Source organism: Mobula hypostoma, chromosome 11 (assembly GCF_963921235.1).
Source record: "Mobula hypostoma chromosome 11, sMobHyp1.1, whole genome shotgun sequence".
NCBI classification, from domain to species: domain Eukaryota; kingdom Metazoa; phylum Chordata; class Chondrichthyes; order Myliobatiformes; family Myliobatidae; genus Mobula; species Mobula hypostoma.
In genome coordinates this window covers 61,473,316-61,496,881 of record NC_086107.1, presented here as the reverse complement: position 1 = coordinate 61,496,881, position 23,566 = coordinate 61,473,316, and the positions used below count along the sequence as shown (strand labels likewise).

At 40.2% G+C, this 23,566-nt stretch overlaps 1 protein-coding gene across 1 annotated transcript in view; it reads left to right on the top strand.

Annotated features, from left to right (window-relative positions):
* trpm5 (transient receptor potential cation channel, subfamily M, member 5) overlaps window positions 1–23,566 on the top strand; it is a 132,978-nt gene that overhangs the window by 51,452 nt on the left and 57,960 nt on the right. The window contains exons 6-11 of the mRNA XM_063063233.1: window positions 1,000–1,171; window positions 3,678–3,742; window positions 4,125–4,310; window positions 9,816–9,918; window positions 10,018–10,136; window positions 16,638–16,997. Coding sequence (XP_062919303.1) covers window positions 1,000–1,171; window positions 3,678–3,742; window positions 4,125–4,310; window positions 9,816–9,918; window positions 10,018–10,136; window positions 16,638–16,997 — 1,005 coding nt within the window. The remainder of the gene's footprint in view (window positions 1–999; window positions 1,172–3,677; window positions 3,743–4,124; window positions 4,311–9,815; window positions 9,919–10,017; window positions 10,137–16,637; window positions 16,998–23,566) is intronic.

Sequence of the window (23,566 nt, the reverse complement as noted above, 5' to 3'; positions counted from 1 at the left end):
AAATAGGGTCTCCCATAACAAAGGCAAGTGATTGGAAGAGGCAACCCCTAGGCTGGGAAATTGCTCCAGATCTTAGCTAAAGTATGAAATGAAATGCCTTCTTTCTGCAAGGCTCTACTTAAAATGTACCTGAGACTTGGCTGATGGGCAGGCTGTAGTGTGGAGCATCCCCATAATGTATAACTACTGTTCTCTGTAGCCCATCCCAACATGACTGACATGAGCCAGTGGGTTCACGTTGTTGTACAGAAGCTGAGGTATGCCCAAGCAAGTCAGACCTCAGTTGTGTGCACTTTGGCACTATCAGTGCTAGAAGGACTCAGTCAAATCCCACCACTAGTTTTCAGATTTTCCAGTGAGTGTTCAGGGCCAATGTTAAAATTTGTCCTTACTCAGATACATTTACAATTCAGAAGCACCTGATACTATATTAGGAAATACAAGTGCGAAGTAATAAATTGGAAAAGAATGTTGGAATGTTCTCTGAACTTGGCCTTTGAGTGACATCACGCAGGATCTCCCACATGAGCTGCTAGAAGCAAAGCAGGTCAGTAGAGCTGGAAGTCATCCTCTCTTCATCCAAATTATTTTTTTATAGTTGTTTCTTCAGAACACAGAGAATGGGAACATCTCCTCTTCCACAGATGAGTTTTGGACAGTGGTTCAGAGTAATATAAAAACAAAATGTTAATAGATATGTCTACAAGGGAAGGGGAGAAAATCTTGTTCAGCTCATTAGGAAATTGATAAATAAGTTACAGCCAGTTTAAACCTCTAAAATGGTATAAGAAACACTATCCAAATTTGTGCATGATAAACCATAAACATTATGAGTTTGTGTATGTTGGTTGAAGAATATATATTGGCAAGGTTATCCTGGGGGGCTCTGAAGGTTAGCAACTGAGCCATGGTGGATAGAAGATCCATCTACAACAGGCAAAGGTTTGGCCTGGTTTTCTCTAGATATCCTCATAATTAGTTTTATTAACCTTTAATTAGAAGCACCGGCCAGCAGTCTACACAGTTGATGAGACAGCACGAGGCCCTCTCTATCCTTTGGACAACAACCACTCTCACTTCATACTGGTGGATGACAAGATTCCCAATGGCACCACAGAGCTTTGGCTGAAACTGCTGAAGCATATTTCTGAGCAGCGGACTGGCTATGCAGGTAAGCACGAGGACGTGGAGCAGTGTAGTGTCTCTGTCATGACAAGGTTTTGATGAATAGATGGTGAGTGAAAATGTAATGACGAGAGGAAATTGTCACAAGCTGGGCTGTGTGAGAACAGGTTCTATCTGGGGCCCCATAACTTTCCCCTGGATGCTGTGGTTTTCTCCCACATTCCAATACACGCTGGATAGTGGGTTAATTGAATACTGTAAGTTGTCCCCGGTATAACTGGGTGGAAGGAGAGTCAAGGGTAATTAATGGGCAAACATTGTGCAGGGAGAAAAGAGGGGTAGGGGGACTGGGATTAATGGGATTGCTTTGAGAGCTGCTATGGACTCAGTGTTTGGAATCAATAACTCCTATGTCATAAGGTATGTAAGAAATGAGGTGCACCCTTATTTAATTAAATGACACAGATTTGCCATCTGTCGTCTTGATTTACTATGTGCTTTCATACACCAGATGGAGAGATTTCAGAATAATGTGCTTTCATGCCTGTGCATTTAAAAGTGATTTTTTAAATTTTCTGTTGCAGCATGAAATTGATTCTCTATATATCTGCAGCACGTTTTAGGAACCATGTTATTTTTCATGTAGAACTCCTGTCTGGATGAGGAGGTTGCGGGCCCAGTCTAACCTTGATCTTGAGAACACGGTCTGTGTTGCCACTCCTGTGAGTACTGAGAGAAGACAGCTCCAGGTGCTGGAAGACCAGTAGATTTCAAGCAGATCAGGGGGTATTTTTTAGATTAGATTATGAGGACACGCAGTCCTCTTTTATTGTCATTTAGCAATGCATGCCTTAAGAAATGATACAATGTTCCTCCAGAATGATATCACAGAAACACAAGATAAACCAAGACTAAAAAAAAACTGACAAAAACCACATAATTATAACATATAGTTACAACAGTGCAAAGCAATACCGTAATTTGATAAAGAACAGACCATGGACATGATAAAAAAAAGTCTCAAAGTCTCTCGAAAGTCCCATCATCTCACGCAGACGGTAGAAGGAAGAAAAAAGACTCTCCCTGCCATGAGCTTCCAGCGCCGCAAACTTGCCGATGCAGCATCCTGGAAGCACCCGACCACAGCCGACTCTTGAGTCCGTTGGAAAACTTCGAGCCTCCGACCAGCCCTCCGACACCGAGCACCGAACACCATCTCTGCCAAGCGCTTCGACCCCGGCCCCAGCAACAGGCAATTGGCAAAGCCGAGGATTTGGGGCCTTCCGCTCTGGAGATTCTCGATCGCACAGTAGCAGCGGCAGCGAAGCAGGCATTTCAGAAGTTTCTCCAGGTGTTCCTCTTTGCTTCTCACGTCTGTCTCCATCAAATGAGGATTGTGCATGGCCCCTACTTACAAATACGATATCATTTCAGAGTGGCCGCGCGCGCTGCATCGCACCGCCATCTTCTCCTCCCCTCCTCCATAAACACAAGAGATCCTTTAGATGCTAGAAATCCAGAGCAGCACACAAAAAGTACTGGCGGAATTTAGTAGGTCAGACAACATCTTTGGAAATGAATAAGCAGTCGGCGTTACGGGCTGAGGCTCTTCACCAGGATGGAAAGGAGAGGAGAGGAGTTAGGATCAAGGGAGGAAGGGAAGGTGATAGGCAAGTGAAAAGAATAGGTGAGATGCCAGAGTGAGGAAATGAAGAAGAGAAAATTACTGGAAGATGGAGAAATCAACATTCATACCATCAGGTTGGAGGCTACCTAGACAGAATATGAGGTGTTGCTCCTCCAACTTGAGATTGCCCTCATTGTGGCTGAAGCGGAGGCCATGGACCGACACATAGAAACGAGCATGGGATAGGAATTGAAATGGTTGACTCCTGGGAAATTCTGCTTTCTATGGATGGAGCTGAGGTGTTCGACAAAGTGACAAAGAGTGCATTTTACGCCAAGTTGACAGCAGTCAATGTTTGTCTCAAAGCGTGACCTTAGTTCTATAAGGAATGGTCATGTAAGGCAGGTTTTAGTTTTCAGACAGAAAGCTGAATATCTCACTCTGGTGTATGAAAAGTATTCCGATATCAAGTTCAATTCATCCATGTGACAAAGCTGAGTGGCATTCTGTTTCCGCTTCCAGCCATTCTGGTGGTCTCTCCCTGTCAGTCTGGTGGGAGGCACAAAGTGGTGAGGGCTCTCATCCAGTAGACAGTCATTTAAAATATACCAAATTGCCTTTTAATAGACTCTTTTATCAAGGAGAGGAGAAATTCATCAATATTCTTGTTTCTTTTATACAGACACTATCTGCATTATGAAAGAAATATATTAAATATTATCAACAGACCTTTCAATTGTTTCACAACCATCTAAAAAAGCCAAATAACTAAATGTTTCACCAACCATTCAATGGAATTGAGCAGATATTATTACATGAAGATCACCACCTCTTAAATCATCCTTTAGAACTCTAAGTGATGTGTTTGGAGGCAAAACTTCTAAGTTTGCAGTGTGCTTTAATTCAGTTTTTTACTCTTTTGAAGGTACAGGCAGCATTGAAATTCCTGTGCTTTGTGTTCTCATACATGGTCATCCAGAAATGTTGCAGGTAACATCCTACTTTCTTGTTAGCTCAACTTTATTGCACCAACCCAGTCTTAAGAAATTATTTAGATGAATAGAGTTAATAGGCATGTATTAAGAGATAATTGTTATGGGAAAGAAATATGGGGAAAATGGATTATTATGAGAACTCCTGTAGACAAAATTCAAATTTGTAAGGAGGTTATGAAAAATATGAAATATAGAGCTAATGGGGAAGACACGCAAAGTGAGCAGGCAAACATGGATTAATTTTCTGTTATGTTGTTGGTGGTAAAAAAAATTTGGGTGGCTTCATCACATAGAACAATAGATAAAGAAGTATATTCAACGATTACTCTTAACACGTCAGCAGCGCGTTGATAAGTGTGCTTGAATTTATATTGCAGAAATTGCACCAGGGGGTGGAAAATTCTGTACCATGGCTGATTCTGGCTGGATCAGGAGGTATAGCTGATGTTATTGCTTCATTGATGCATGGATCTGTGGCACCTGAAATTGTAGAAGAACAGCTTCAAGAAAAATTCCCCAGAGAAATCTTCACCAAAGAGAAGATTCTCGAGTGGACTAAACTGGTAAAAGTGATACACTGACTAGTGAACTAAGCATTGTCTAATTCTTGACAAGCAATGCCCCATGCCTTTTTTGCCAGCTTTTCTTTGAATCATAATTAAGAGCATGAGTTATCCTTTCAGTACCTTCGGCACAACGGAAATGTGCTTGTCCGTATCCAAACTCTGTTGTATCTGGCTTTGTTCCATATCTCTTTCTTTGTGACAAAGATCTGTGGTTAGAAATTGATTGTCCTCATGTTAATGGGGCATCTTATTCAAGGGCTTGCTGCTGCAAAATTCTCTAATGCGAGAAGGCAAAACAGTTTATGCTACTGAACATACCCTGTTCCTTCAAGGGCTTTTCTTTTGCTTTCTTCATATTGTCTTCATTTAATTGCATTGATCTGTTTTTCTTCTCCTTTCTCTCTCCTGTGCCCATCAAATTATCCCTGAAATGGCAGTGCCACTCGTCTCTATTTCTCCTTGTGACACTAATATTGTATCTGGGTAGAGAAGAAATTCTAATATTCCTTGTTGGATTTATCAGTAACCACTTATTGTCTATGCCCCCAGTTCTGGTATTACACAAAAAAAAAATCTTCTTCAGATCGACTTGATCAAAGTTCCTGTATAATCTTAAATTCCATCATACTCGCTATTTCCGAATTTCTACAGAAACTCAACTTGTTCAGTATTATTATTTGAAATACAACTTCTCAGTTCTGGTGTCTTGGTAAATCTTATTTTAGCAACTTGACCAGGCTATCCATGTCCGTTAGTAATGGGGAACTAGACGTGTCTGGTGTTACCCAAGTTCTCTACAAGCTTAACATTGTTTCTCTGTATTTTTAATTCCAGTCCAGTGCTTCGTTTGCTTATTTTATGGAGTGGAGTTGACTTAATCTGTGGTGTTTTGCCATTACTGATAATGTGTGTATGTGTAAGTGAGATCCCATTGTTTCTCCATTGCATTCATATACTGATTTCATTAGAAGCATGTGGCCTACTTATTCATTGCAGCAAAATTTATCATCATGGATTATTATGGCCTAATGGTAAATATTCTACAAAAATATATGACCATAAGACATAGGAGCAGAGTTAGGCCATTCAGCCCATCATGTCTGCTCCACCATTTGATCATGGCTGATTTATTATCCTTCTCAACCCCATTCTCATGCCTTCTCCCTGTAACCTTCAATGCCCCTACTCAGGGGTCCCCAACCTTTTTTAAACCACGGACCAGTTTAATATTTAATATTCTTGCGGACCGGCCAACAGTGGGGTGGGGTTCAAGTAGGGTTAAACTCACCTCAACATGTCTTTTACAGTTAGGGTTGCCAACTTTCTCACTCCCAAATAAGGGACAAAAGTAGCAGTCAAATCCTGGGACACTTTACCCCAGGGAAGACTACCATGACCATGAAGCCTTGCGCGGGCACCTGTGTGCCCATGCGTGTTGTGCGCATGCGCGCATGTGCCAATTTTTTTCCTCACATATCGGTTTTGCCTTCATCTTCCCGACTATACTGTACATATATTATTTCTACTTTATATAGGCTGTGTATTTATCATATCATTCCTGCTTTTACTATATGTTAGTGTTATTTATTTTCGGTTTTATGTGTTATTTGGTATGATTTGGTAGGTTATTTTTTGGGTCTGGGAATGCTCAAAAATTTTTCCCATGTAAATTAATGGTAATTGCTTCTGTGCTTCACGCTATTTTGGCATGAAAGGATTCATAGGAACCTTAGCGGGGGAAATATGGGACAAACCAATTTAGCCCAATATACGGGATGTCCCGGCAAATACGGGACAGTTGGCAACCCTATGTTCAAGTTCAACAGTGCGTGACAGGGAATGAGGAAAGGTGCAGCTGACTCATATCGTTTCCTCATGGCTCGGTAGCACATGCTTTGTGGCCCGGTACCGGTCCGCGGCCCGGTGGTTAGGGACCGCTGCCCCTACTAATCAAGAACTTATCAACCTCCGGTTTAAATATAGCCAATGACTTAGCCTCTACAACAATCTGTAGCAATGAATTCCACAGATTCACCACCCCCTGGTTAAAAAAATTCCTCCCCATCTCTGTTCTAAAGGGATGTTCTTTTTCTATTCTGAGGCTGTGCCCTCTGGTCCTAGATTCCCCCACTACAGAAACATCCTCAAACGTTCAAAGGTTCATTTATTATCAAAGTATACAGCTCTGAAATTCTTTTTCTCCCGATAGCCAGAAAACCAAGGAAAGGATAGCAGCACAATCATGGACCCCAAAATCTTTCCTCCCTGCACAAAAATATCAAAAAAAATATCAGAGTAGACACATCGACCCCCAAATCTCCCTCTTCTGCAAACAGAAAAAATGAGAAAGACCAGGCGAAAAGCATAGAATACGAAAAAAACATAAGGCTGAAAAGAAGTCCACATCCAAAATGCAGAAAACCTGGGCAACATTCTCCCTCTCCATATCAGAGCAATCTTACCATTGATGTAAAGCCAGTCTTCTCTGCCCACTCTATGTAGGTCTTTCAATATTTGATAGGTTTCAATGAGGTCCTCCTCATTCTTCTAAACTCTCCTGATATGTTAACCCTTTCATTCCGAGGATCATTCTCGTGAACCTCCTCTGGACTCTCTCCAATGCCAGCACATGCTTTCTTAGATAAGGGACCCACAATTGCTCATGATAGTCCAAGTGCAGTCGACGAATGTCTTATAAAGCCTCAGTTTTACGTCCTTGATTTTATATTCCAGTCCTCTTGAAATGAATGCCGACATTACATTTACTTTCTTTATGATCAACTCAACCTACATGTTAAGACCATAAGACCATAAGACAAAGGAGCAGAAGTCGGCCATTCGGCCCATTGAGTCTGCTCTGCCATTTTATCATGAGCTGATCCATTCTCCCATCTAGTCCCACTCACCCGCCTTCTCACCATAACCTTTGATGCCCTGGCTACTTAGATACCTATCAATCTCTGCCTTAAATACACCCAATGACTTGGCCTCCAATGCTGCCCATGGCAACAAATTCCATAGATTCACCACCCTCTGACTAAAAAAATTTCTTGGCATTTCTGTTCTGAATGGGCGCCCTTCAATCCTTAAGTCATGCCCTCTTGTACTAGATTCCCCCATCAATGGAAACAACTTTGCCACATCCACTCTGTCCATGCCTTTCAACATTCGAAATGTTTCTATAAGGTCTCCCCTCATTCTTCTAAACTCCAAGGAATACAGTCCAAGAGTGGACAAACGTTCCTCATATGTTAACCCTCTCATTCTAGTGAATCTTCTCTGTACCCTCTCCAACGTCAGCACATCCTTTCTTAAATAAGGAGACCGAAACTGCCCACAGTACTCCAAGTGAGGTCTCACCAGCGCCTTATAGAGCCTCAACATCACATCCCTGCTCCTATACTCTATTCCTCTAGAAATGAATGCCAACATTGCATTCGCCTTCTTCACTACTGACTCAACCTGGAAGTTAACCTTAAGGGTCTCCTGTACGAGGACTCCCAAGTCCCGTTGCATGTCAGAACTTTGAATTCTTTCCCCACTTAAATAATAGTCTGCCAATTTATTACTTCTGCCACAGTGCATAACCATACACTTTCCAACATTGTACTTCATTTGCCACTTCTTTGCCCATTCTTCCAATCTATCCAAGTCTCTCTGCAGATTCTCCGTTTCCTCAGCACTACCAGCCCCTCCATCTATCTTCGTATCATCAGCAAACTTAGCCACAAAGCCATCTATTCCATAATCCAAATCGTTGATGTACAATGTAACCTTCAGGGGACCCTACAAGGAGACTCCCAAGTCCCTTTGCACCTCTGATTTTTGAATTTTTCACCCATTTAGAAAATAGTCTGTACCTTTATTCCTTCCACCAAGTGCATGACCATACACTTCCCTTCACTGTATTCATTGTATCACTTCTTTGCCTTTCTCCTAATTTGTTTTAGTCCTTCTGCACACTTCCCTCTTCCTCAACACTACCCGCCCCTCCATCTGTCATTGTATCCTATACAAACTTAGCCACAAAGTAATCACTTCCATCATCCAAATCATTGACATACATATATTATGAAAAGAAGTGGACCAAAAGAAGTGGCCCCTACAGTACATCACTAGTCACTGGCAGCCACCCAGAAAAGGGCTCCCTCTATTCCCAGTGTTATTGCCATTATTATGATTACCTAGCCTATATTATGTATGTTCATGATCTCTTGTCTCCCCAAGCAGATGCCAAAATCATCACTTCAAAAACAACTGCATTCAACTCCTATTCTCTCCTGGTTATTTTACAGACAGTCTGCTTTTCTGTTCCTCTGTTTGTCCCCTATCTCCATGCAGTCTGATTTTGATCAAGAGAGCACCACATGGTACCAAAAGATTTTTATTTTGAAGTTCAAATGTGTTACTTCCACTAGATTGACTTATCCATTTATCTGTACTTCCATAGATCATTCAAGCACAGACTCCTCCATTATGCAAAGCTTTTCTATTTAGTATTCTATCTTAGTGAAGATTTCAGTATTTTTTCTGCTACTCACATTGAGCTAATAGGTCTATGGTTCCTTGGGTTTGCGCTCCTTTTCAATATGAAGGTTGGGATTAGCAGCCAGACAGTCTTCTAACACTATTCCCTTTTCTAATGAATATTTATATATAAATCATAGTTCCACAGATATGTCTATCTTTATAATTTGCACATAAGCAATTCACCTGGGCCAAGGGTTTTATTGCTATTTATTTTGATTAGTTAATAAATTAAGCTTCTCTTTTCTGTCATTTTTTTAATCTTCTAAAGCCATGCCGATCAATTTATTTTCCACTACAAAGGCAGTAGTTATTTCTATCATTTTATGATCATAATCAGGTGATATTATTATGTAAATCCCTTTGCTGACTCGTTTAATGTTTTGTGTGCGTGTTTCTTGATCATTTGTTTTACAGGATTTCTGGCTCACTAATCAAATTTTTGACTTCTGTACCAATATGTATTCTCTTCTCCTGCTTCATTGTCTTTGTACTTAATACGCCTCTTGCTTTAACCTTAAATTTGTATTCCTATCTTTTTCATTTATCATAGTGACTCTTCGATGGGATAAAACAAAAATTACAGATAAAAGAATGGTATTTAATTAGACTGTGGTTTGTAATATCTATAGAAGGCATATGATTCCTCCTGGACATTGGCTCATGTCTTCCACAATATCAAAGTGTTTGAAATCTCCCTTTTATGTATCATCGAAACTTATTTCATTTTGCCACAATTCTTATGTTACCTGCTTTTTATGCCATCTATCATATAAATTAGTTGCTTTACATTATTTTATTCTGAATTCAATGGAGGAATTTAGTATTAAATCAACAATGAAGTGTTCTGTAAGTTGCTGACTTTCCTTAAGTATCGATCAACTCTGACTTACATAAATACTAACCCGCAGGATTTAATTATTTTTGGCACCATTATACAAAAATTATAATGACTGAGTTTTGAATTATTCTTAGATTCAAAACATTATGGCAAAACAGCATATCTTAACAATTCATAATTCAGAGCAGGAGTGCTCTGAGGAGTTGGATACCATTATCCTGAAAGCCCTTGTAAAAGGTAAGGAGACATCTTGATCAGAATATGGCATCAATACGGAGAAGTAATGCTATGTGTCACCTTTGGAAATGCATGTTTCATACCTCTTTCCCTACACAGCCTGCAAAAGTCAAACCAATGAAGCCCAGGAATACCTTGATGAATTAAAACTTGCTGTGGCCTGGAACAGGGTAGATATTGCTAAGAGTGATATCTTCAATGGTGACGTGGAGTGGAAGGTAAAATATTTATTTAAATGAGAATTTATGAAGCTGCGGATATGGGGTAGATGGGACTTTATCCAAAGTATTGCAACCTTTTGGGCAGGTGTACAACTGTAAACCATCTCTTGCCCCATATACAGTACGCCTTTGGAGAGATTAATAGGTGCAGCATTTGACTAAAACATTGCTAAGCCAATTTTGCAAAATTTTTTTGGTGTACTTCAATTTTCAAGCAGCTGTCAAAATCTTCCAGGAAATAATGAAATTCTTTTTCCTATAGTAAGGAGTGCAATAAAAAGGGCTTAAGTTTAAGATAAAGGAGGCAAAGGCTTAAGATAAAAGAGCTTTAAAAGGGATCTGAGGGGTAAGGTTTTTACAGAGAGTGATTGATACCTGTAATCCACCTTCCATTCTTCATCCAAATACTTTAAAATTAGTTTTAAACAATATAATTAGCTTGAACAATGTGTAATGCATTGTCTATCAATTAAGAATGAAAATTATAATATTTTAAAAACTAATTCTTTATATAAAGCTTATCTTTATATATAAAAAATAAAGAAAACTTCTGCCAGAGGAGGTAGTGAAATCAGATTCAATTACAATGTTTAAAGAGGAGGTTTTTAGACCGACACCTAAATAGGAAAAGTATAGAAGGATACAGTCGTAATGTGGGAAAATGCGATTAATGTAGATGGGCAACAAGTTGAGGATGGTCATTGTGGGGCAAACTCCATGATTCTATGTCCTCAGGAAGGCAAAATCCTTTATTCTCCAATTCTCATAAATATCAGAAAATTCCTAATTTTAACCAACTTGAGAGATCTTCATATGTCCCATAGAAGTTTAGCATTTGGAATTTATTTAGCTGTCTTGATGGTATTCAGTATATTGAATCAACTGTTCAATTTGTTCACTATTCTGTGAAAAGAGCTCAGCAAGTTGTTGAACTGAAGTCGAAATGGTGCTAATATGTGAGGCTCTGAAATATACAATCAGTGGCCACATTATTAGGTCCTTCCTGCGCCACTTTCTATAGCCCATCCGCTTCAAGGTTCGAAGTGTTTTTCGATCAAAGATGCTCTTCTGTTCGCCTCTGTGAAAGCACATGGCTATTTGAGTTACTGTCACCTTTGTGTTAGTTTAAATCAGTCTGGAAATTCTCCTCTGAACTCTCTCACACCAAAAAACAGGGTGATTTTGCCCACAGAACTGTCACTCACTGGATTTTTTTTTGTTTTTCACACTGTTCTCTGTAAATTCTAGAAACTGGTGTGCATGAAAATCCCAGGAGACCAGCAGTTTCTGAGATACTCAAACCAATACATATGGTACCAACAATCATTTCACATTCCTTCCTCAATCTGATGTTTGGTATGAATAATAACTGAACCACTTGCCCATGTCTATATGCTTTTCTGCATTGAGTTGTTGCCACATGATTGGCTGAGTAGATACAAGAGATTCCAGTTGATTGGGCCATTGGTTAATCAGGGCAACTGCTTATTTGGAACAACTGTTAAAGAACAAAAACTAATTGAGAAAATTGATGGTATTCCCTTTGTTTATTTGGGACACTGTGCCTCTTAATTGGGACAGGAGGCTGTCGCTGAACAGTTTCTAACTAGTGTCAGTCACATGCACTTGTGTAGCCATTAAACCCTACACCATGCTTAGTATCTATCATAAGGAGGTGGCTGGGAATGGACCCAAGGCAAGACACAGACACTGAAGTACTAGGGACAGGACTAGGATACAGGTTGAGGGCTAGGACATGGACACGAAAACCGGGAACCCGGAACAGGACTGGACAAGAGAGCTAGGAGCCCGGGCTTGGACTCCGAGCCAGAGACTGGACAAGGACCCAGAACCTGGACCTTGCCTCTGGCTCAGACCCCAGAACTAGGCAAGGTCGTGACTTGGCTGGCAGGCAGGACAAGGCTGGAGTCTTCAGACATGAGGCGAGGCTGGAGACCGGAGACTTGAGGCGAGGCTGGAGACCGGAGACTTGAGGTGAGGCCGGAGACTTGAGGCGAGGCCAGAGGCCGGAGACCGGAGACTTGAGGCGAGGCTGGAGACTAGAGGCTTGAGACTTGGGGTCTTGAAGCTTGGCTTGGGGTGAGGCTTGAGGTCTTGAAGCTCCTCCCGGGCAGGGCGCGGTACTCCTGGGCAGGGTGTGGATCACCACCTGACGGAGGCAACGGACAGGAAGGGACAGAATCAACTGTAGCTAACAGCAAGACGGCCTGGCTTACCCGACGGAGACAAGGAACAGGAAGGGACAGAACCAACCGCAGGGTAATGGCAAGACGACCTAACTCACCCGGCGGAGGCAAGGGACAGGAAGGGAGCTAGGTACAGGGTGGCTCCAAGACAAGATGGCAGGCAAAGCAAGGCGAGAGTTACTGGCAAGACAAGGCAGGGCTTCAGGCAAGGAAACAGAAGGTAGGGGAAGGGATACAAGGAGTAAGGACAAGAACAAACCAGCAGCCACGCCCTGGTCTCTGGAGGTATTTATGGCAGCCAGCCCCAATGAGAAACAGCTGCCTCCATTAGTGCTCAACAGGAACAGAAACAGGATAGACAGGAAAACCTGGAGCAAAGGTCGATGGACTGGACCATGAACCAGAATACGGACTTCACGGACCAGACCATGACAGTATCACAAACATGCGGAAGTCTCCTCTCTCATACCTCTGTAATTCTCTTTACTCTACTGTAATATCATACATATCACTTTAGCTTCTCCTTCTCAAATTGCAGTGTGAATTCTATCATATTATGGTCACTTGTTGTTAAGGGTTCCCTTACTTTAAGCTCTCTAATTAACTCTGGTTCATTATGCAACACCCGATTCAGAATAGCACATTCAAATATAACACTTTATTCACCCTTTTTGATTTTGTCCACATTTTACATTGCAACTCATCTTGTTGACTGCAATTTTGCGCTATCATCAGCCTCTCCTTGCTAACTGTCTCACTACACACTGCCTGTATTTGTAAACCAGCTACCTCATCCTCAGCACTATAACTCCAGTTCCCATTCCCCTGCCAGGTTGGTTTAAAATCCTCCCGAACAGCTCTAGCATACCCGCCTGCAAGAATAGTGGTCCCTTTTGGGTTCAGGTGTAACCCATCCCTTTTGTATAGGTCATACCTTCCTCAGAAGCGATTCAAATGATCCATAAAGTTGAACCCCTGCCCAGTGCACCAGTTACTCAGCCACATATTCATCTACCAAATCATCCTATTTTTACCCTTACTAGCATGCAGCACAGGTAGCAATCCAGAGATTACTACCTTGGAGGTCCTGTTTTTCAGCTTTCTACTTAGCTCCCTAAAATTTCTCTTCAGGACCTCCCCACCTATGTCATTGGTGCCAATATCCATTGGCAGCTCACCCTTCCCCTTTACACTGCTGTGGACCCAATCCAAGACATGCTTGGCCCTGGCACCTGGGAGGCAACGTAGCATCCCAGTGTCTATATCACGCCCACAGAATCTTGTCTTTGTCCCTCTGCCTATGGAATCTCGTATCACCACTGCAGTCCTCTTCATCTCTTTTCTCTTCTGAGCCACAGCACCATACTCAGTGCTAGAGATCTGGTCGCTGTGACTTCCCCGGTAGGTCCTCTGCCCCAACAGTATCCAAAGTGGTCTACATATTATTGAGGGGGATGGTCACAGGGGTACTCTGCACTGTCTACCCATTTCCCTTCCTTCTCCTGACGGTCACCCAGTTACCCCCCCTCCTGCAACCTTGGGGTGACGACCTCCCTGTAGCTCTTATCTATCATCTCTTCAATCTCCTGTATGAGCTGAAGGTCATCAAGCAGCATTTCCAGTCCATAATACGTTCCCTGAGCAGCTGCAGCTCAGTAGGTCTCCCAGAATTCCCACATCTCACACGCAGAACTAAACACTGCCCCTGAAGCCATTCTCATTGCATAATTATGCCCTAACAGATAAGGAATGAAGAATTAAGAAGAAAAAGAAAAACTTACCAGATACTTGCCTTGCCCAAGCCTGACCTTGCCTAAACCTGATGAACTAAAGGCACTTCCAACACTGGTCTACTCACAATAATGACCACTCTACTTGAGCTTGCATTATCTTTATTCACCCTTTCTAATGAACCCCACTGAGTGATTAGTCGCAGTCCAACTCTGAAAAAAGGCCACCAAGTTCTGCTTTTTTAATCTTGAGTGCAAACCTGATTGAAAAGTTAGCTCTCTTTTCATACTCCCACTCAGTAACTGGTCACAGTTGAGCTCCAATAAACTGCCACCAAGTTCTGCTTTTTCAATCTTGAGTGCAAAACTGATCGAAAAGGTAACGCTGTTCTCACACTCCCGTTCAGTGATTGGTCGCTGTCCAACTCCAAAAAAAGCTGCTGCGTTTTGTTTGTTAAGGCCAATTTATACTTCTGTGTTAAATCTATGTTGCAGGTATGGCGTAGCCGTGTACCCTACGCCATAGCCTGACGCGCACCTCCCCAAAAATGTAACTACGCGTCGTAGCAACGCAGACCACAACAACTGTGATTGGTCCACTTGGTAGCATTGCATTTCCTCCTATGCTGCAATAGCTTCCCATTCGGCGACTGAAGGGAAGGAACCCTGGCTGCAATGCTTTCCATAAAGCTCTATAGACCTCCGAAATTATGGAGGACCCTGTACTTGATGCCAGTTTGTAGCTAGCTGCTACATCCTGTTGACTTCCACCTGAAGCTAAAACTCGAATGGTGATTGCCAGTCTCTGCGTATACTGTGCGTACACTGATGCAAAATAAATGGTTGGAGACGATGAACCAAATCGTCAAATCTACCTGCCAACATCTGAAAATATTTGAAATGCATTTCCTCGTCCATGTCTCTCAGTGGCCGGACAAGCAAGAAAATTTACCCTCCTTCAGTTTCAGTCGCCATTGTTTGAAGTTTGAGTTTCTTCGTGTTGAGTTTCAACATGAAGAAACTCAACACAGTGGCATAGAAACCCCACCACCAACTAGCGTTTTGGCGGTGAATTGCAGAGCAACGCAGACACACCAACGCACAAGTATGAATGCTCACAACAGCGTAGGCCACTTGCATAGGCTATGGCGTAGGCTACTACGCAGAAGTATAAATCAGCCTTTACAGTCAATCAAAAGGACATGGCACTGTACACTGAATGAATGACACTGAGGGATAACAATTAGGAATTAATTCACAGTTTTAATACTGTGGAGGTATTGGTAGTGTTCTAATTTGTTTTGTATTTCATTTAAATACATAATTTGTTACTCAGTTAAGCCATAGTTCATCTCGTTTATGCCTTTTTAATTATTTCCATGAAACTTCAGCAAATTGGAACAGCCATTTAATTGGGCAAAAATGTGGTTTGTCCTGATGGTCCACATTTTGGTGCAAGTCTCAAGGTTTGCTGGATCTTGGTGGCCAGTGGTAACATTCACCTCTTGTTTAATACTTTACTGGCAGCCTTGGTGGCAATTAACTAGAACTCACTGTATTTGCATTAATGAGCATATAGGTGTACCTAATAAAGTGGCCAATGAGCGTTAATGAAAAAATGCCTGAAGTACTTGGGAGGTCAGACAATATCCACTCAGCGACTGGAAGAATTATGAATTTAACAAATGCAGGGAGTGGGAAGAAAGACCAAGGGGGTAAATGTGTGTGGGTTGGGGAACATGACCAATTTAAATAGCAAAAGGAATGATAGTGCTAACGTGCTAAAAGGATGAGTCATTCTCACACAGTGCAGAAACTGACCGTTCAGCCCATCATGTCCATACTGACCATCAAATTCCCACTTACACCAGTCCAACACTAATCCTATACAATTCACCTCACACTGCCATCAACTCACTTTGGACAAGTAATGAAGCAAAAAGATAAGTCCACTACTGCAACAGCAGATTCATTACCAAAAGCTACTATCAGGGGGAAAAAAATGCTGGTTATGATTTGAAATCATTAAACCGTATTGAGTCCAAGCAGCTAAAAACTGCTCTGTTGGAAGATAAGATGCCAGTTCTGGAGCTTGTATTGATGCTCCATAAGAACAGAAGACACAGAAGCACAATTAAGCCACTCAGCCCATCGAATCTCCTCTGCCATTCCATCATGGCTAATTATTTATCCCTCTCAACCTCATTCTCCTGCCTTCTCTCCATAACCATGGATGCCCTGACTAACCAAGAATGATCAAATTCAGCTTTAAATATGCTTAATGACTTGGCAACTACAGCCATCCATGCCAATGAATTCCACAGATAAACTCTACCCACAAAGATTCTACAACTTCTGATCCTATGTCACCTCATCCAAGGGTATTGCTGAGGTGGATGATCTGGTCATTACTATATTAGTGTTGGTTAAACATTATTAGCATTTAGATTGACCACAACATCATTGGGACAATGAAATGCAGTGTAAAGAGATATATTTTGTTTTGTTTTAGTATTCTCATCACTTGCACAGGGATAAAAGTTATGTGCTCTGCCCTACAGTCTTGTGACCTGGAAGATGTAATGATGGATGCTTTGGTGAATGATAAGCCAGAATTTGTTCGGCTCTTCATTGACAATGGAATGAACATGTATGACTTCCTCACTTATGGCCGTCTCCAAGAACTCTATCGTTCCATCTCACAGAAGTGCCTTCTCTACGAGCTCTTATTGAAAAAACTTGAGGAACACAGACTTACAATAACAGGCATTAAGACTCCTCCACCTGCAGAGAAGCAGCCCAAGTTTACCTTGCATGAAGTATCTAAGGTGCTGAAAGACTTTCTGCATGACGCATGCAAGGGTATTTTCCAGGAACCTGGCTGCTCTCGCAAGCCCACGGGTGTCAAAAAATCAATAGCAGTAAGTACAAATCAATCAGATGGAGAAAAAACGCTACTTTTTAAGTAAAAGTAAACATCTTTTCAAACATGATTTTAGTTGGTAATGTTAAGAACAAACTAAGAAAATAGGAGCAGGAAGAGGCCACGCCACCCAATAGGCATGACCTGCCATTCAATATGACCCTGGTTTATCTACCCCAGGCTTCATGTCCCTTGCTGTGTCAGTTCTCAATTCCTTGATCATTTAAAAATGTATCTATGTCCACTGTAAATATTCCCAGAATCCAGGGCTTAATATGCTGGGTTTGTTACCCATCCCAAGAGTCCCTGAGAAAGAATAAAAGAGACAAGACTTCATGTTGGTTCAATGAGATCGAGGTTGATCTTCTACCTTGTTGCCACTTTCCGGAACTAATCCCTTGATTCATTTTATTATATAATAAACAATATCGTGACATAAAATTATATTCGGTTGAATTAAGTCCACATGTTCTTCACAGCTCAATCACCAGGTAACGTATGCATTATATAATCTTTTCTAAAAAAATAAAAATAGGATCTGTTCAATGTTTCAAAACTTGGGTAATTTTATATAGTCAATATTTCCAAATAAATTTGTCCCTGCTACATTCTCAATACCTAGAAATTAAGAACACGGATAGATCACTTGCCCCTCAATCATGCTGCACCAATTAATAAAATAGTGGTTAATCTGACTGGAACAATACCTTAGCATTTCAGACAGTAGCCATTCTTTTTTTAATCAAGTATTTGTCTCAACTCTCCAGAAAATATTCAAAGCTCTGTTTCTTGCAAAGTCATGAAGCCCTCCACAAGAGAAGAAATAGTTAACCACATTTTTCTAAATGGATGGCCCTTTTATTGAAACAGTTCTAGATTTTTCCAGAAAAAGCACCACTTTGTTTCAAGACCCACTCAGAATTTTATGTTTCAATCAAGTCCCCTCTCTTCTAAATGCCAGCAGCTACAAACCTAACCTGTGCAGAGTTTACTTGTCTAACAACCTGTCTATTCCAGCTATAAATCTAGCAAAGTTTTTCTTTTCTGTTTTGATTCATTAATGTTCCTCCTTAAACAAGGGAATAAATACTACACAGAGTGTTCCAGCTGATACCTCATCAATCCTCCATTTAACTTAAGCATAACCTCCCTACTTCAAGTCCCCTAAAATAGATAAGAACATTATGTTTGTAGGGGCCATGTATCTATTTTCTGTCTGTATTGTATTTTGTGTTGCATATTTATTATGGCCAATCTGTCATGTGGGTTTGGGTGGGAGTAGAAGCAAATGAGTATAGTTATGTATTGATGCTTTGTCTGAGTTTAGTTTAGTATAGTTGAGAGTTAGAGGCAACCAGAATGACTTCTTTGTTGACCACTAAAGCTAAAGCTCAGACCGTTATATTGCTATTAGACAGCTTATTTTGTTATATCTCTAATTTTAGTTTTGTTATTTTTATTATCGCATTGTTCGTCTTAGCTAATTTCTTAATAAAGAATCAAATGTACTCTTTTGAACATTATTTTGAAGCGTGCAATAGTGTCAACCTCTGTGCTTAGTACCTGAGCGGTTTTGATTTGTTATCAAGTCACTGCTACATTTTGTCAACAAAAAAAATGGTTAAAGCAAACGAACACCAGTCAATGGCTAAGGATTGCCTCTGATCTATTGGCAAAATTGGAATTGAAACAGAGCAGCTTATAAATCTGATTGATTTGAGATTTAACATAATTAGATTTCAATTGATTAGCCAGCAGCTTGCCAATTTTATCACTGTGAACATAAAAATCACTTCTTGTTTTCTTTAATTGGTTTACAATCGAGGACGAGAGTAGTAAACTGTGTTCCATTTGAAGTTCAGTTCTTTGTTTGTATAGCTCCTCAGAAGGAGCCATAACATATTTCTTATCAATCTTGTCCACAATTGCCATCTCCTCCTGCTTCTGTTTCTTCCTCAAAGCAACGGAATACGAAATAATCTGACCCCGAATATAGGCTTTAAAAGTGTCCCAAAGAGTGTTAACCGAAATATCTTCTGTATGGTTAATTGTAAAAAAAAGCTCAATCTGTTCATTCATAAAATTAACAAAGTCCGAGTCCTGAAGCAACAGCGAATTAAAACGCCATTGTCTATTGTTTGGTATATTGGCCATAATTTTAATAGAAAGCTTAAGTGGAGCATGATCCGAAATGGTTATAGAATCATAATCACATTTAATCACTGAAGGAATGAGACGAGAATCAATGAAAAAATAATCAATTCTTGAATAGTACTATACTTTCTTCCTTTCCAATGCTTCCTCCTATATATATTTTAGATTCGATAATTAACCTTAATCCATGTCAGAAAGGTGCATCGGCTATGATTTATAATATTATTATGAAACTTAGGAAAGCTCCATTTGATAAGATTAGGGTAGATTGGGAACAGGAATTGGGGCTTACCATTTCTGTGGATGATTGGGGGCAGATTTTACAATTAGTTAATACTTCCTCTATTTGTGCTAAACATTCCCTAATTCAATTTAAAGTGGTTCATAGAGCACATATGTCCAAAGATAAGTTAGCGCGTTTTTACTCGCATATTAATCCTTTCTGTGATAGATGTTCGGGGCAGATAGCCTCTTTAACTCATATGTTTTGGTCTTGCCCTACTTTGGAAACTTTTTGGAGAGATATTTTCAATATTATTTCTAAGGTATTAAATATAGATATCTCTCCTCACCCTATTACTGCTATCTTTGGACTACCTAAAATTTCTAGTAATCTTTCCCCTTCAGCCCGTAGAATGATTGCATTTCTTACTTTAATGGCGAAAAGATGTATTTTACAACATTGGAAAGAGCTTAATGCTCCAACTACCTTTTTTTGGTTTTCTCAGACGATTTTATGTTTGAATCTGGAGAAAATTAGAAGTAACCTTTATGATTCTTCATTTAAATTTGAACAGATTTGGGGACCTTTTATTCGATATTTTCATTTAATGTAATATTTACCCTTCTTGTTTTTTTTTCACTGTTTTAATGGAGGTCGGGATTGAGGACGTGATTTTAAGTTTAACTCTGTTTGGTTTCAAGTTAGCCCATTGCTTTGCTTTGCTTTTAGGTAGTTGCACGGTGGGTTTTTTTTTGGGGGGTTTTTTTTTCTTTTTTCTTTTTTTTTACATTGATATATATAAAATCTAGTATACTATTATGTTATCTTGGTTTCTTATGCTTAAATTACATTGTTTGTAGTATTTTCTTTTTGGTATTGTTATCTTTTGGAATTTTATTGTACTTTAACATTGTATTAATGTTTATATGGCTTACCTTTTTTGTATACTTACTCAATAAAAAGATTTAAAAAGAAAGAAAGAAACAGAGCAGCTTGTGGCAAGTAACAGCCTTTTGATAATTCATGCTATGTATTTGTGGCTTAAACCCAGTTTGAAATGGTCATTGCTGCCTGTCCACTGGGGACAATTGCTTGATCGTGTGATGATTGCCTGAGAGTTTGTCACTTTGTTTTATTGAAGTGATGAAATATTGTCCAGTTGCCAGTATTTAAATTGAAGGCTGTTTTGTTCGGTCTAATTTTAAGTACTGTGGTTGTGCGGACAGTTTGTTTGTTGACTACATTTATGAAATCAATTGCTGTTGCCGTGAGTAAGCATAGAGTTAATTGTGAGTGGTGCAACTAGAAAAAAGTAACATTAGTGAATTGAAGTTTGGAACTGACGTCAGTGACCCTCATATTGGAGCTGGAAAAGAGAAATTAAACTTACTTCAAAAGTTAGCTGGTAGAATCACAAGTCTTCGAAAGGAAAATAATAGAAATGTGAACAAAATTAATGGTTTAATACCATCAATTAAGGATCTTATGGGAAATAAGAAGAATGTCTTACAAGTGCAATCATATCTTGAGGACTTGACTAGTTTCTGTGAAGCTGTTGCTAAGCAACATCATGTGTTGTCACTACTTCCCAAGATCAAGCAAGCTAAACAAAATGAAAGTTTTTCGAACATTGGATGCATTAATAGTGCATTTTTACAGGATGTTAAACAATGGTTGAACCAAACATGATATTGAAGGTCATGTTTTTGAAACAAGTGAAACTGTTTCTTAAATTCCAAGGCATGTTTTGACTACACATATAGCGGAGGACCACAGGATGACATAAATCTGAGCAATAGTGTGTCTAATGCCTGTGCTCCATGTTCTGCTGCAGGCAGAGCATCTTCTGTCTCTAATACCTCCTCTGTGCGCATTAAAACAGAAACTGATTTAGCTGCATTAATTGCACATCAACGATAATTGAAGGACAAACAAGTGCTAGAATAGCGAGAGGAGTAAATGGAAGAACAACTACAGAAAAGGAAGGAGCAGCTTAAGTTGCAGGAAAATATTGCTACACTGATAGCCAAAGTTCATGTGCTAATGGCTTCAAGTGAAGCTAGTGCTAGAAGTGCTCCAGCAGGACAGTTCTATAGTGTGAGTTCCTATAATGATAAGGCAGAGAGAAAACTCAAAACACTCAATGTTAATGTTAATTTATTTGTTCCTCAAGTGTCTGTGAAACATAAGTTAGGCCCCTAAAGGGTAGTTTAGAGTGTTCAGCCTGCACTGAAGAGGCACTCAGAACCCATGTCATACCCAACAGCTCAAAGGGCTGATGGGAACGTTAACTTACAGCATGGAAACACTCTTGTTTTAGTCGATAGAGGTCCGAATAATACTATTGAATCAAAATGCAATAATAACCTTATTGATACAACAACACATTTCATCTTTGCCTAAAAGAAAGATTCAATGCTTCGATAGTGATCCATTGCAGTATCATGCATTCACGAGGGCTTTTGAAAATAGTGTTGAAGGCAAGACTGATAGCGATGGTGACTGCCTCTATTTCCTTGAACAGTACACTGGAGGTTGCCCTGGAGAACTTTTCAGAAGTTGCTAGTGTGTTGACCCTAAGGAAGGACATTTAAAGACTAAGGCTTTACTACAGTAACATTTTAGTAATGAATACTTGCCTACATGCAAAAGACTCTTTCTTGAGTACTTATCAAGAAGAAGTGAAAGTTCTTCAAGACAGTCTTTTTCTTCGAAGCTATTGTATTGCCACAGAAGTGCAGAACATGCGAGAGCTGGACACGCCTACCAATACATTGATTGCCATAAAGAAATTTCCCTATATGTTTCCGGATAAATGGAGAATGGTGGTCTGTACAGTGAGAAAAGCACAACTGTAAGACCACTTTTACTGACATCGATACACACCCAGTATTTGGCAGTATACAAGATGCTTCATTACCAAATAAGCAAAGGTGAGAACAATACTGAGTTACAATTTCATTCTAAGGTTAAAGGAGGTAACTTTGCCAATACTATGATCACTGTAAAAAGTAAAGTTAAATCTGGACCTGAAACTAATGGAAGGGAAATGCTCTTGTCAGCTGCAGGGGATTGCCTGTTCTGCGAGGGTGAACATCATTGGATTCATGTCCTCAGTTAGAGACGAGGGCTTGTTGTGAGAACATTGCCTTCCAAAGGAAAATGGTGTCTGTTTTGGTTACTTATGTACAGGACATATCAGCAAGGATCGCAGAAAGTGTCTTTCATGCAAGCTATGTAGTGGCAGGCATCCCTACATATTTCATATTCACTCTGATGAAAAGGCAGAATTGAAACAACCTGTGAAAGAAGCAAACACAGCATTGAGTGGTGTCCAGGTATCTAATGGCCTTACAGGGGCTGGTGATCATGATTGTATACTTTCCAATACAAGTGAAGTGTAAGAGAGGTAACAAAACAGTGATTACTTTTCTTTCCGAGATCAAGGAAGTACATTGGTGTTCTGCACAGTGGGCTGCATAAACAAGCTCAAAATCACAGGAAAATTCTATTGTGCACCATAAGCCACGATAAGGTCATAAGTAGCTAATTGTCTTCGGTTTGGAAGTGGCTGGCTTAAGTGGTGAAAACTATTGTGAACTACCTAACATCTACATGCGGGAATGTATGCCTGTCCACAAAGGGAACATTCCATGAGAGAAGAGGTTCCAGGGATGGTCTCACCCAAAACATGTTTCTTGGTCAGAAATTGATTCCGAAATTGAGCTGCTGATAGGAACAAGTGTGTGTAAAGGATTGGAGATGCTGCACTCTAGGCAATCAGAATAATGTTGAGTAGGATTGATAATGGACCATTGAAAGGAGACCATGATATTGGAAGAAACTGCTCAGCGTGAGTCGAGAGTTAACAGGATCTCAGTTTTGAACTTGGATAAGCTTGGCAGCAGCAGTTTAAGGCAGACTTCCCTGAGTGCAGTCAGGATGAATAGCTTGGTTTGTATAGAAAAGACAACAAGTTTATGGAGCTGGTTACGAATTTTGCAAAACTGCTGAATGGCCACTGCCAGATTAGTTTACTTTGAGAAAGAAGGAGGTTAACATGCCTAATAATAGGAAGTTAGCTGAACAGCATACTCTAAATATAAGGAAGAGGTTTAAAAAGATCTGTCATTTCACACTGACTGCACAGCTTTCATGAAGGATGTCATCTCCAAAGGTTATGCTGGAAG